The 13,049-nt window shown below is 36.7% G+C and overlaps 2 protein-coding genes across 7 annotated transcripts; one reads left to right on the top strand and one right to left on the bottom strand.

Annotated features, from left to right (window-relative positions):
* Positions 1-341: 341 nt before the first annotated feature.
* LOC131783849 (uncharacterized) lies at positions 342-7,359 on the top strand. Of its 6 annotated transcripts, none has more exons than XM_066172535.1 (11): positions 362-411; positions 552-607; positions 1,237-1,375; positions 1,971-2,020; positions 2,252-2,344; positions 2,729-2,879; positions 3,148-3,636; positions 4,491-4,766; positions 5,344-5,455; positions 5,904-6,109; positions 6,400-7,359. In XM_066172535.1, exons 3-11 carry the CDS (start codon positions 1,276-1,278, stop codon positions 6,933-6,935), a joined length of 2,013 nt encoding a protein of 670 aa, XP_066028632.1. In that variant the 5' UTR covers positions 362-411; positions 552-607; positions 1,237-1,275; the 3' UTR covers positions 6,936-7,359. The 6 variants fall into 6 exon arrangements, with proteins under 6 accessions (XP_066028630.1, XP_066028629.1, XP_066028632.1 ...); XM_066172534.1 differs by having other exon boundaries at positions 364-411; positions 552-632; XM_066172533.1 differs by having other exon boundaries at positions 342-607.
* Positions 7,360-8,911: 1,552 nt separating this feature from the next.
* On the bottom strand, positions 8,912-12,952 carry LOC131783808 (mitochondrial pyruvate carrier 1). Its single transcript, XM_059100578.2, has 5 exons — positions 12,841-12,952; positions 12,632-12,765; positions 11,121-11,201; positions 10,308-10,440; positions 8,912-9,675 (listed from the first exon to the last, which is right to left on the bottom strand). The coding sequence occupies exons 2-5, from the start codon at positions 12,660-12,662 to the stop codon at positions 9,621-9,623; spliced, it is 300 nt and encodes a 99-aa protein (XP_058956561.1). The 5' UTR covers positions 12,663-12,765; positions 12,841-12,952; the 3' UTR covers positions 8,912-9,620.
* Positions 12,953-13,049: the final 97 nt, after the last annotated feature.

Here is a 13,049-nt window from a genome sequence, read left to right as displayed (position 1 = left end):
ACTTTCCGGTTTATAAGTAAACCATGGGCAGAATTTAAAGAGGTTACGAAAGGAACTGCCGCACATCTTAATTTGTGAATATCGTGGTTATGCCAATTTGTCGCCAAACTGGGGCTTGATCCGGAAGTAGAAGTCAACAATTTTATTGAGCAGTCATCTTCAATTTATAACTTTCGAAAAGAAAAAAAAAAAAAAAAAAAAAAAGAGAAGAAGATAAAAATGAAAATCTCTAGACATTAAGCTGTGTTGAAGATGACTCCGCTAGACCTACATTCATACCCGCTTTGCTGAAACGGGACTCTATCTACACCAGAAGTCATTTCGGTCGTGCTAATCAAGCTTCCGTGTCTCAACCGGAACCTACAGAGATTACCTAAAAGCTACTTAAGGACACTTCTGCTTCACAGAGAAGTATATAAGCAGAACGATTTTGCTCTAGGAATTTTTTCCAGCTTATTTAATCATGTTTTGCACAAGTTTCACTCTTACAACCGGAAGGAGGCTTCTGGATATCGACGAGGTTTGACTTTCGGTTTTTCCTCGACCAACAGAACAACAACTCAACAGAACCGGAATTCGGTTGAGATCCGGTCCCGATCACGTTGAGGTGAGACTGGCCAGGGATTATCCTGGTAAGTCCTTTCTTCAGTAGTTTTCCGGCTTCCATTTTTCTTCAGGCTGTAAATCATGCAAATTTGATATAATCGACAGAACATCATATTAAGAAGAATTACACAATTAACCAATTGCCATTGAAGAAAGACATTTGGATTATTTTTGGCACATTTGACAGCTTACCCAAAATTACAACCTGCGATTGGTATCAAATGGTACATTTTCCTCTGACATAACGGGTTATTGCTGAGTGTGTAATGGTTGCCAACAAATTTGTAGTGTAGCATGATGAAATGCTGGGGGATAACCTTGTGATGGGATTTGAGCATACCATTCAGGGGGAAGTGGTAATACTTCTAGTAGCTTCATGCCAAGGAAACTGGGATAAGGTCTGGCTCGGAGGGAGGGGAGATGGCAACTTAATGGCTTGAGTACAGACCCTAACCCTTACCCCTAAGCCTGTACCCTCTGTTGTGATTTGTAGGAAGACACTGATGCATATATCATGTCACCATACATGATTACCAAACTTCTGCTTCTTTAACAAAAATTAAGAGTTTTAACTGTCTCTGGTTGATTAAGTCCATGGAGTCTGTGCTGTTGTATTTTTTAATTTTGCAGAATTTGCTGACATGCAAAGATAATTCAAGTGTTTTAATCATGGCTGCAGAGTTGGCTATTTGTTGGAATGTTGCATTTGAAGAAGATGATCATCAGGAATATCTTTTGTATTCAGGACAAAGTATTAATCTACCTCCATGTAAGGCAAAATTCCTTAATGTGCCAGAATCTTATTTTGGCTCAGCTTTTTTCAGCATCCTCCTTTTTTACAAGCTTCCCTCATGTTGATATTTTTTGCTCCATTTGCACCTCTAACTTAAATAACCCACAAATTCTATGTTACAAATAGTCAGGTTAGAAATATGTCAGGAGTATCAGTTAGTAGAAACATAAGATAAAAAAATTCCTTAATTTTAGTATTCACCTTGGTTAAGAACTGTAATCTAGCTCTGTCTTTCTTCTATTTTGGATGAGTGGAGGGGGCATTTCATGTAACATTAATATACAAGTCATGTTTGTCTGAAGTATATTGATTTGAACCTCTTTGACGGATATCAGTTTGGATGTGGCTTTAAACCAAAAGAGTACTGTAATGAATTTGATCTCATTCAGGTAACATCAAGCAATGACTACAGAAGAGTAAAGCCTTATTGCAGAAATATTGAGGTTTCTACAATGAATTGAAAACTGGTCTTGCATGTAGCCCATATATAGTTCCACCAGTCCTGTAAGTGGCACCCAACTTTGATGATTGATATTTTCAATGATTTGTATGATGAATTTTTACTTTTCAGTAATTTATCCAAATGCATGGACACTCTGTGGAACACCCATACAATTTTGTGTAAGTAGCAGACTCAGAAAGTTTTAAGTGCACCCCAAACCTTTTTGACAAGGTCTAATTGGGTGGTTGCGAAGTAGCTTTCCTCTGTAAACAACAAATTATACTTCTTTTATGAATATTATTTATAGAATATTTATATATTAAATCTATGTTTGACCTGTTGTTATGATTGTTGTTCATAGTGTACTATAACCCTTTCTGATTAAGATGAATGTCTCATGATTACACTAGGCCACTTCATTGTCATCACTTGATCTTCAAGGATTTAAAGAAAGGTTTCAAACCATAACCATGATGGAAATTTATTCTCAAAAGAGTGTGGAGGTAAGTACAGTTAACTTTTGTTTGGGTGATTTTGCTATTAATAGAAACTTATTTTTTTGTCTAGATGCTTATATATGCACTTGACTCTGCCTTGTAGAACACTGAATTTATCTCCCACACATCTTGGCACTGATAAAAGGCCACTATAACCTGGATTTAATTATGCAGAAAGGTGATTAGAAATTAATAAACTTGGTTAAAAAAAAAAAAATCAACTGTTGTTCAATTAATTTCTATGGTTACCTTTAACCCAGTTTCAGGCGAAAGCCAAAAAAAGCAACCATATGACAATTTTTCAGTAACTCAGTTAACTGTAATAAATTAATTAGAAATAACTTGTTTAACTCCTGGGTGATTATGTATCTATCTTTGTAAACTATTTAGGAGCTGCGTTTAGAGGACTATAAGTATGTGAAGAAACCAAAAACCAAAAGGTCAGAAAAACAATTCAAAAGTTCAGCTAGAAATTATTCAAGAGGCTTTACCTTACATCATTGGTCAAATTCAAGTGTTGAAATGAAGAATCCCAGCCCGAGTAAGAAAAAGAGTTATTTGTTTTATAATTTAACTTTTTTAATAAGGAACAGCTTCAGTTTATTCACACAATTTATGGTATAAAGTAATCAAGTTAAAATCAGGATATATAAAACTAGTTTCTTTTTTTGCATGCTCCTTAAAGCAACTTATGTTGTATGTGAATGACAGCAAAAAGCACAAGAATTTCAAAAAGTTTAAATTATCAATAATCTTTCATGGATAATATTTTGTGAGCCCTGTCCTAAGGATTTTGCATTTGTTTCCAGTGGACACAGATTCTATCACAAACAATGCTCAAGAGCAAACATCACAGAGCTCCCATTATTCCACCACACAACCATCAACTGATCCCAGTGAAGTGTCTCACCAATCAGCTGAAGAATCAGAGCAAGCACCAATGGTGACTGTTTCAATGGGAAAAGACCTCATGTCCTCTCTGCACGGGAGCATTATCAAGTGCATGCAAATCCAAAACTCTCTCCATAAGCTGGTGTTGCTCAAACTGGGACAGAAAGCTGCCAGATCTGAGGGACATAGAGACACTGGTTCTAATAGACTGGAGACCAGCCATGCAGAAAGCTCTGATGAGAATCCAGATGATGATCCAAGGGATCTATTGTGTGAGCTTAAGGATCCTTTAGTGGGGCTGATGGGCAGTACAGAAATTCAAAGAAATTTTTTTCAAAGATTAATCACCTTGAACTCAATGATTACTGGTGAATCAGCTGATTCATCAAATAATAGTTCATCTCCAGGTACAGATACTGATGTCTGTGTCTGCTCTTAGAATATTGTAATTCACACCAGTACTTATCAGCTTACATGTAGGGGCGACAGTGAAGGATTACTGCTTATATGAAGTGAAACTGAAATGACAAAACAGAAATAATATGAGTGAAAATAGGAATGCAATTGAGAATGTGAATAGTGATGTCTGCGATGATAACATTGATTGTTTGAAAATGATTTCCTAAATTGTTTTTTCTGCTTCAAGAAAATCAAAAAAGCTTTCATTCCTATTGATATGAAGCCCCTGTGAAAACTTTAAAAATTCAAAAACATTTAACCCTGTAACTCCCATAAGTGACCAAGATGAATTTCTCCTTACAATATCAACTAGATAAGTGATGAGAATAAAGAAAATTATCAATTTGGGGATAATTAGTTGATCCAATACCAAATTCTCAAACCTAACAACATAAGAACTGTATGGCAGACAGTAAGGAGAATTACTAATGAGATCTTGGGTCAGTTAAAAGGTTAAGCTATTCCTGGATTTTTGCATGTTTTCTACTAGGGAAATAAATGTAAATAAAAGACAGAAAACCATGTTTAAATGCACGTAGTGTCCAACAAAAGGTATCAGTTTGAGTGGAAACATTTTATTCGGTGTTACATGTCCCTCAAAAACATATATACCCACGTATGTATTCCCTCTTGTGCAGAGACTCAGATGATGGGCTGGTTATCAACTTATTTGGAGGAAGTGACAACCTTGGTGACGGAACACCCCAGAATTGTTCCATCATGTTACCTGTATAAAAAAAATGCGTTTGAGATTGAGAGCCATTAATAAGATACTTACTTGTGTTGGTTTCTTCCTGCTCAGAATCATCACAAGATAACATGCAGACTGTTGGTGCCAATCTTGAGGAGATCGCACTTAAAACTACAATGCTTTGTCGCTATGCAAGAAACCCTTTTACCAGCTTCCAAGTCAAAGCAATGACCAGCAAGGATGCACTGAAATGTATATGTCAGGTTAATGGACCTGTAACCTCCCAGGCAGTCAGTGAGGTGAGAGGTCAGCGGAAACTTCCCCATGGATATGGAAGCCTGAAAACTGTGACAGGGAGACTTTTATACAGAGGAGACTGGTTCAGAGGTAAATATCTGGGACAACTGTCAGATTGGTTTAGAGGGATAAAGGATAAGGAGAAATGTGAGAACCATTAGGTGTAATATTCTTGGAGTTTGCCCCAGACATTATGCCGTGATGGACTTGATTGAATTTCTCACCCCAAGTAGCCACCTTGAGCTTGTAGCTTCTATGTAGCTCATATGAAATTGTATTGATTGATTCTGTAGTCATATGATGCCTTGATGTTCCAACTGAGAGTATCTAAAAAGACCTTTGATTCCTTTATACAGGGCCTCCCAGACTCCTTGAATTAGAGCTCCCCCAAACAACTTAAGTTGACTTGGTCATTTTTGAGAAAGGTTCTTTGTTTCATGATCTGAGGATCATTTTGGAGGCAAAAACGAAATTGTTCACTCCTTTTTGATGTTGATGACATCAAAAATTGGCATAGGTCAAAATAGTATTATTGTTTGTTGAAACGACATTACAGTAAGAGCAGGAGGAAGGTGTAAGAAACACTGAAACAAGTTTCTATCAGTAAAACTAACGCCATGCATCTAATTTGTTGGGGAACTTTCTGTTATTGTTACATGTGTTGCAGGTATGAGGAACGGTGAAGGGGAAGGCTTTATTCTGACAGTACCTGTAAAAAGTGACAGCCCAGAAGTCAATGAACATGGGTTTTACATTGGTGGATGGAGGAATAACATGAGGTGTGTCGAGAAAGTAGAGTTGTATTGTTAAGTTGTAAAAGCAACAGAGCTGTAAACTGTTTTGAGCAAGACCTAGAACTGGAACAGCAAGGACAAAGTCTGAGCTTCCTAAAAGCATAGCTTGTGGTAGAGAGTGTGCATGTAACCTTTTCTTTGTATCTTGAGTCAATTAATCATAGCAAACCAACCTGGCATGCTCCCAAATGCAAGTAGAACGCACAGGTAGACCTACCCCCCTTTCTGAAAATCTTGCCTAAGCCCCATGGTCCATGTAAGTAGGTGTTCACTAAGAGAGAAGTGACTGTTAGTTGAAAACTCTATGAACTAAGAACAGCTACTCAGGGCAACACAATGCAAATCTCTATTTTCAGCCTTAAAAGCAAACTGCCAGATATTAAAGAGAAAAGGAGAGAGATTTTTGCTTTATGCCCAGTCTTCTGTTTGCTAGGCATGGTCATGGAAAGATGACGTTTGTATCTGGTGCTATATATGAGGGTTTGTGGCAGTATGATAAAATGACAGGATATGGGATCTTGAAGTTACCAAATGGGACCATTCAGGAAGGGACATGGAACGATGGATCACTGGATGGCATAACTCTTTTCACTTGGCCCCACGGTGTCAGTGAGTACCGAGAATACAAACAAGGCCAAGGTTGGTACCTAAATAATTCAATATGAACAAATTTTCATTAAGTGTCAAGTGAAAGACGCTCTAGCATGCGTGACGACATGCGCTAAACAAGCAATTTGTAGAAGAGAAGTGCCATGCACTTGAAAGTTATCAAAAGGAACCCAAGTTAGTATCCCCTCCCTGTGCTTGATATCACCTGATTAATTCGCCAATTAAAAAGTAATTTAAGAGTTTTAAAAATTTCATGCTGGGCGATGACAGTTAAGAAAGTTGATGGCTCAATCCATGGTTTTGTGGTTTTTTTTTTTAAGTATTTGTAGGTCAGCTGTCTACTGGTCAAGTTGATGAAGAAACTGCTTTAAAGCTTGCGCAGATGAGTTACATAAGATCCCAGCTTTTTTCTTTGGTTGAAAGTGCAACAAAGTTAAAAGACGATAACTTAGACCTCAAAGGCGAACTGGACTCTTTGAGAGCTGCTCAGGCAGTGTTGGACAGAAACTATCAACTTGAACCCGGTCTTTCTGAAATACGCCAAAGTTTTGAAATTCAACGCAGGCAGGTTTCTGATGAACTGAGATTAGAGTTCGAGCAGAAGTTTAAGGACGCAGAAGAGAGCAACATGAAAAACACTGAGAGAATAGGCCAGTTAGAGAGAGAGCTAGAACAATCTAGAGGATCGGAACTGTGCCAAATCTGCTTTGAACGACAACGTAATTGTGTCATTATGCCTTGCATACATTTTCTTTATTGTGGAAGATGTATAACTGAGCATAAGAGCAAAGGTGATTCTCGTTGCCCCACTTGCCGCGGGCCTATCAATGGAGAATTGGAAGTGAGGAAAATGTAAGTGTAGAAATGAAACTAATAATGTTCCAAATGGGTGCGAAGTTGATAGCTCTCGTTATTGCAGGTCTATCAATCTTTGGAACAAATTACCAAGGGACTTTAAAAGCGTGGACTCATTTCATACTTTTAAAAGGAGGCTTTTAGATTTTTACGATGAAAAAACCGTTTCTTATAATCTTCCAAGTCGTGAGGGTGTAAGTTAATGAACCTATTCTTAAATTGACTTGGTTGTAAATAATATCACATGATAATTAGTGCTAGTTTTATTACTACTCTCACGATTATAATTATTACTACTATTTTGTTAATATTTATTGGGGTTGAATATCAATTGGGACATCGTCCTGTTTTCTTCTCCAGTTGCCGATACTATTCAGTACGTGTAACAAATTTCAATAAAGATAAAGACAATAAAGACAAGCTATCAATGACATCATGCATGTTGTCCTAGCATGCAGACTGCATTTCTTTGGTGGGCCTTAAAAGTTATCATCTTGGAAAACTCAGAGGGGAAAATAGAAATGAAGGGAAAACACAACGGGTCAAGAATGACATCGCTATTTGTGCCTTACATCACATGATTACCTCCTAAAGTTTGTGTCCAGATGTCAGAACAACCCTCTATCTCCATTGGCAAATCCCGTTTTTTTCTTTGCTCTGAGTATTTCCAGCGAACATTAAAAACAAGATTTAGTAACAGGATTGAAATACTTAAATGATGAGTAATGTGTTTTAATTTAACAAACTGGTTCGATTAGTACCCTGTCTAAACTTAAGATCAGTTACAGAAAGTGACCCTTATAGCTCAAGAAAGACTTAGTCTCGTAAAGAAACTTGTTCGTTTTGTCATGAGCTTGGGACAAAAAAATTTATTCTCCTATGAAGAATCAAAGTTTGGTCCAGCTTCAAGTTGGCAAATCCAAAGTGGCAAATTAAGAATGCTTCCAACATTTCTGATCCCAGATGTATAACTGAGGCAAAACGCTTTTCATATGTGAACCAAGTACATGGTCTACTTCACTATCAAGTTTCCATAAATTCAGTGGTAGAGCATCAGACTGAGAAAATCTGGAGTGTTGGAACTGTGGGATGAATGGGGCAGAGATTCCAAACGTGAATTTAGCCCCTCGCTCTCAAGAAAAATTATGTGGTAGGCAAATTAAACAAATGCTAATTGTTTACGCAGCATTTTTGAAGATCATGCTGTTTAAATTCAAGTTCTCTTTTTGTCTTGCTTGTGATTCCAATGTCCCTTTTATTCTTGTCAAGGTTTTCATTTTGATTGGCACATTGAAACTGAAACAAGTATGATTTTGATTTGGAGATCTTGATTGTAAAGCTACACTAGCCATTTCCTGCAGCATTTGAAAAAGTAGTCATAACAACAACAAAGGACAAAGGCTTTGAGTGAGAGAAAGAGTAAATGCCAGCTGGAATGACCATCTATCAATTCATAGAAGTTTTGAATCTGATTGGCTGAAAGGGTAACGATATGAGATTTCCAGACCAAATTGCAAAGGAAATTTCAGTTCCCAAATAACTCCATACTATGATCAAGATTGTTAATGACCTTATAACTCAGTTTGTTAACTGCCAGTTTGATGATGCTTTGAGTTATTCTTTTTAAGACTTTAGCTGACATTCTTAGGAAAGGAGAAATCCATCAAATATAGCAATATTGGCAACACTGCATCAAAAAAATTAAACCCTAACCACTTTTACTTTATGAGGCATTTCCCCCTCAATCATAATTCCACAATATCATAAGGTATTAATGTATTAATGTATTAATTTCATGCTTGCACATGAAAAGAACTATAATTTTATTATATCACACAGCAACACAACATTGTGTATCAAAACTTTCCACAAAAGGCATCACTGATGAGAGCCTGAATGAATCAGGTCATTGCTTTGCATAGTGTAGCACAAATTCCCACAGATTCCTCTCCAAAATGGCCATCAATCAGAAAAGCATTCCATGAAAAATGTTGCATTTTATTGATGCAAAACATTTCCTTTCAAATTGAGATTTTGTCAATACCAAATAGATATTGTTCATTTGGATGGTGTAAATTTCCTTATTTTATTCACCTACAAGTTACCTGCCATTCTGTAGATGGATCTATTCACAATAAAAGTCACACACTAAAACCTGGTTCATTGTATCCCTCTCTTTATCATAAAACACAACATCTCAATAACACTTCCCTGGACTAACACCTAGGCCTTTGAGAGACATTCACACCAAAATTTATTAGGAATTATAGATACTTTTACACTAAAAATAAAGAAACAAAAATAGTTTAAATTCAAAAGAGCACCAACATTTCATTGATAATCTGGTGTAAAGTAATAACTGAGAGCCATATTCTTTTCCTCCACTGAGTAGATGGTCCTTACCTATTATTTCACAATAATTTAATGTCCCCTGACCAATCAAAATAAACTTATTTTAAGTTGTTGCAATTCGGTTGCACATCACATCTGAAACCCTTCATGATTACATATATCATGCCTAATAACTACAATGTACTCTGTGCAATTGACACAGAAGCAAATTATTAAAAGCTAAAAAAACTTGGTATTATTATTGTACTAATATTTACACCATGTTTTAAAAAGAAATTAAATATTGATACACCAAACTCCCTGAAAAAATACTTTAAGAAATGATTGACTTTATTTAGCTTGAAGGAATGACTTCAACACTGTGGTGCTTTTGTGGTCCACCTTCCAGCCTACAAGTAAAGAATGATTGATATTTAGGTTAACCCTTTACACCCCAACATCAGTATTCATATTCTCCACACTGTTCATTGGACACTTCCTATGAAACTTACAAGGAGAATTTGTTCAAAAATCAAGTTCTTTTATACTTGGCTGCCATTTTCTTTATTTTCATGATTTTAAGTTTGATTCAGTGGTAATTCTGTGAGGAGAAATTAGATGCTAGTCAGCCTCAGGGAAGTAACAAAGGCAGCAGAACTCTTTCATTTCCAACTACCATAACTGGTTCTACAAGACCTTTGACTCCCCTGTATTAGTAGATACACCAATATCCTTCACATAAAGTTAAAAATAATTGCCACCTCTCTAGTGAGCTCAGTAACTACCCTGCACAAGTTTGATGGACAATTTTTGTGTTCTGTCCATTTAGGAAGTTTCAGCTTCATATCTGTAGCTGAAGTGTTATTGGTATAAAAATAAAGTCCTATCCAAGTTACCAAAAACAAAACCTGAGATCGCCATAGCAAGGCTAAGTCCCTCTACTCAATTGAACACCTTAGATCAGTACAGCAAGATCTAAGATACTAAGGTAGTTAAGTCTGTAGTGCTGATGAGAAGAAGCCATCTGATAAACAAGCTTTACCTGTATTTGGTAAATCTTCCAAGCTGAATAAGCTGACAGACTTCATTTGAAAAGTGGCAAGCAAACAAGAGCATATTCCGTGGGTGAACCTTCCATGCAAACCTCATAAATAACATGGAGTAAATGCAGAGTGCTAGGAGAAACATAACAACCAATTATTATCACTGTAACCCTTGTTTCAACTACCAAAAAGTTGTACAGTCATACACTCTGTGGCTGGCAATTTCAATGTAACAACTGAACAGCGAGGCACAGGGAATACAAACTAAGGAAATGCTCCATACCCTTTGTTTGTTTCCTCTCAGCCTCATGAGATACCAAGAACAATTTTCAATAATTCAAAAGAAGCAGATCAAAGAGTTGCAAGTTTTGTTAAATTATGTTAAGCCAGTAATCACCACTGATTATCTCCAAGTTGACTTTTTCTTTAAGCACAATTTACTATAAAAGGTAATGACTTTTCATGGATTTTTCAACAAGATCTTAAGTCATAGAAAAGTTTTTTTTAAAGAAGAAACAGTTGCCATACTCTGTAGTGTCAGCTTTACAAACAGGAAACCAAACTAGAATGTATCCAACCCTTTCACTCTAAGATCTCATTAGTAGTTCTCCTTACCATCTGTCATACAATTCTTTTCATGTAAGTTCTGAGAATTTGGTATCAGATAAGCTAATAAACCCCTAATTGATATTTTTCTTTATTCTCATGACTTATCAGCTTGATATTGTATTGATATTGTTGGGAGAAATTATTTCTTGATCACAATTAAGTATTGCCAGAAACCAGTACAACATCAACAAAATCTGCCATACCTGTTGTCATTTTTCCACTTATAAATTCTGGGTCTCTCTTCATGTCAGACATGGCAGCCAAAGGCAGACCCCAGTTGGCAACTAAAATAAAATCAATACATACATTTTTATATCAAGAACAATTTTCTTAAAATGCCATCAAGATACTTCTATAAACATCTCTTTAAAGTTGGATATTGACTAAGCCCAAGTTTCCTACATCATCTCATTAAAGGATGCTTTATCAACTGCAGATCTCAACAATGTGCAAGACACTAGTCACATATTAACTCTGTATATGGCCTATCTCTGTGAATCAGTTGGTTGAAGATTCAATAACCACAGAAGCCAAGCTCTCCAAACCTCATTCATTGACTTTTCACTTTGTTGCAAAAAACTGCAGCAGAGAGATACTTATTCAAACTGACTGATAGCGTGGACTTCTGCTACAAAGTTTGAGACTGGAATTAGTCCACAAGAACCAATAGAAGTATTGGTGGTTGAGAGATCAGACTGTCTTCAAAGAGGTGGTAGTCATGTTGGTTAAGCACCTAGTTCATTGTTTAAATGATGTTGTCATCCATTTAGTTCATCCTTTTTTCTCCAATTGCAATTCATACTTAATTGATAGTTTTCTCCTGCACACATTTGATAAAAAAATATTGCCTTTCCCTGTACTTCACAGGATGATAGAAGGCTGTAGAAGCCTTGATAAAATGTTTTCCTTTTCATTACAGGTCCAAAATTAAGTTCCCCTCATGTAAATGAAGCCAGAAAAACAGCCAAGTTAATGGTGTTCGGTAGGTTGACCAAATATCTAGATAAGTTGACGACAAGGTTAACCACTGGTTTAGTGAGTTAACAAAAGGCAATTTGATGTTTTGAACTGAGAGCCACCAGAAGGATACATTTCCGTATAACCCCATACTATTCAAAAGCAGGTCCTCATCCCAAATGCAACTTATTGTTTTCGCCATCGTTTTCTTCATCTAAGAATTGTATGCATAATGAAGTATGGGGCTGTGCGGAAATCTCGCCGAGGCTGCAACATGCACAGGCCAAGATCAGTCGAAATCGAATGGTTTGCAGGTGGAGTTCGTATTTCGTGGAACCAATTGCAGAGAAGAGCCATTTTTACTCACTTAAAATACGATTCTTTCAGAAATCACACTACGATTTTAATTACAATCCAGACATTATTTACATTTATGCGATTCATCCGGGAACATACGCAGCCGGCAAGAACAGTTATTTTTCTCCGTCTCCGCCTCTAAGCTGATGCGTTGTAAATAAATAAATCAAGCAGTGATGTAATTGATGTATACACCCGAGGACTGGATGAAATGAAAAAACAAATGTCGAATAGTTTGATCCATCAAAAAAGCCGGATTTCATTTGCATGCTCAAACAGGAGAAACGACCTTTGAGAGAGGGTCGAACATTCGATTCCACGAGCCTGATCAAAAAGTAACACTCGTGGCAAATTAAACAAATAAGTTTAACTTCCATGATGTAAAACAATCAACACTCACCTGGTCCCCAGAAATGCTGTAACATATGCATGAAAATAAACAGATAAGATCAAATTTAATTGCGAAGCCACTTCAGCCGGAGGGTCAAAATTTCGTACAATATAAACGTCTGAAACAAGGAGGAACTTACCGTGCTGAAAAAGAACGAAAACATTAATTTAGTACGACAAAGAAGACGTGATGAAAACTTAGAGACTGGGTAATCTTACCTGAGTAAATAATCCCTAAATTCTTTACTTTTAAGATGGTCGAGTCCCTTCCTAAACAATCTGGCAGCCATTTTCAACGTGATACGAGCGTGAACAACTTAGCAAGCGATTGTTCGAAACAGCCAATGCTCCGATTTCTGGCTCACACGGTCACTGCGCAAAAAGCCAGCGGTTGAGAGACAATGACAATCTGGTCGTGTAACGCTCCA

Source organism: Pocillopora verrucosa, chromosome 9 (assembly GCF_036669915.1).
Source record: "Pocillopora verrucosa isolate sample1 chromosome 9, ASM3666991v2, whole genome shotgun sequence".
Lineage (NCBI taxonomy): Eukaryota > Metazoa > Cnidaria > Anthozoa > Scleractinia > Pocilloporidae > Pocillopora > Pocillopora verrucosa.
This window is presented reverse-complemented; position numbering and strand designations above follow the sequence as displayed.

Bases quoted from the DNA above. Each gene is read 5' to 3' on its own strand.
- LOC131783849 (XM_066172533.1), top strand. From the start codon at position 1,276: ATGGCTGCAGAGTTGGCTATTTGTTGGAATGTTGCATTTGAAGAAGAT. The intron at 1,376-1,970 runs GTAAGGCAAAAT...TTTACTTTTCAG, and splicing joins AAGTATTAATCTACCTCCAT to TAATTTATCCAAATGCATGG. The intron at 3,637-4,490 runs GTACAGATACTG...CTTCCTGCTCAG, and splicing joins AAATAATAGTTCATCTCCAG to AATCATCACAAGATAACATG.
- LOC131783808 (XM_059100578.2), bottom strand. From the start codon at position 12,662: ATGCATATGTTACAGCATTTCTGGGGACCAG. The intron at 11,202-12,631 runs GTGAGTGTTGAT...ATTTTATTTTAG, and splicing joins ACAGCATTTCTGGGGACCAG to TTGCCAACTGGGGTCTGCCT. The intron at 9,676-10,307 runs GTAAAGCTTGTT...CTTTACTTGTAG, and splicing joins GGAAGATTTACCAAATACAG to GCTGGAAGGTGGACCACAAA.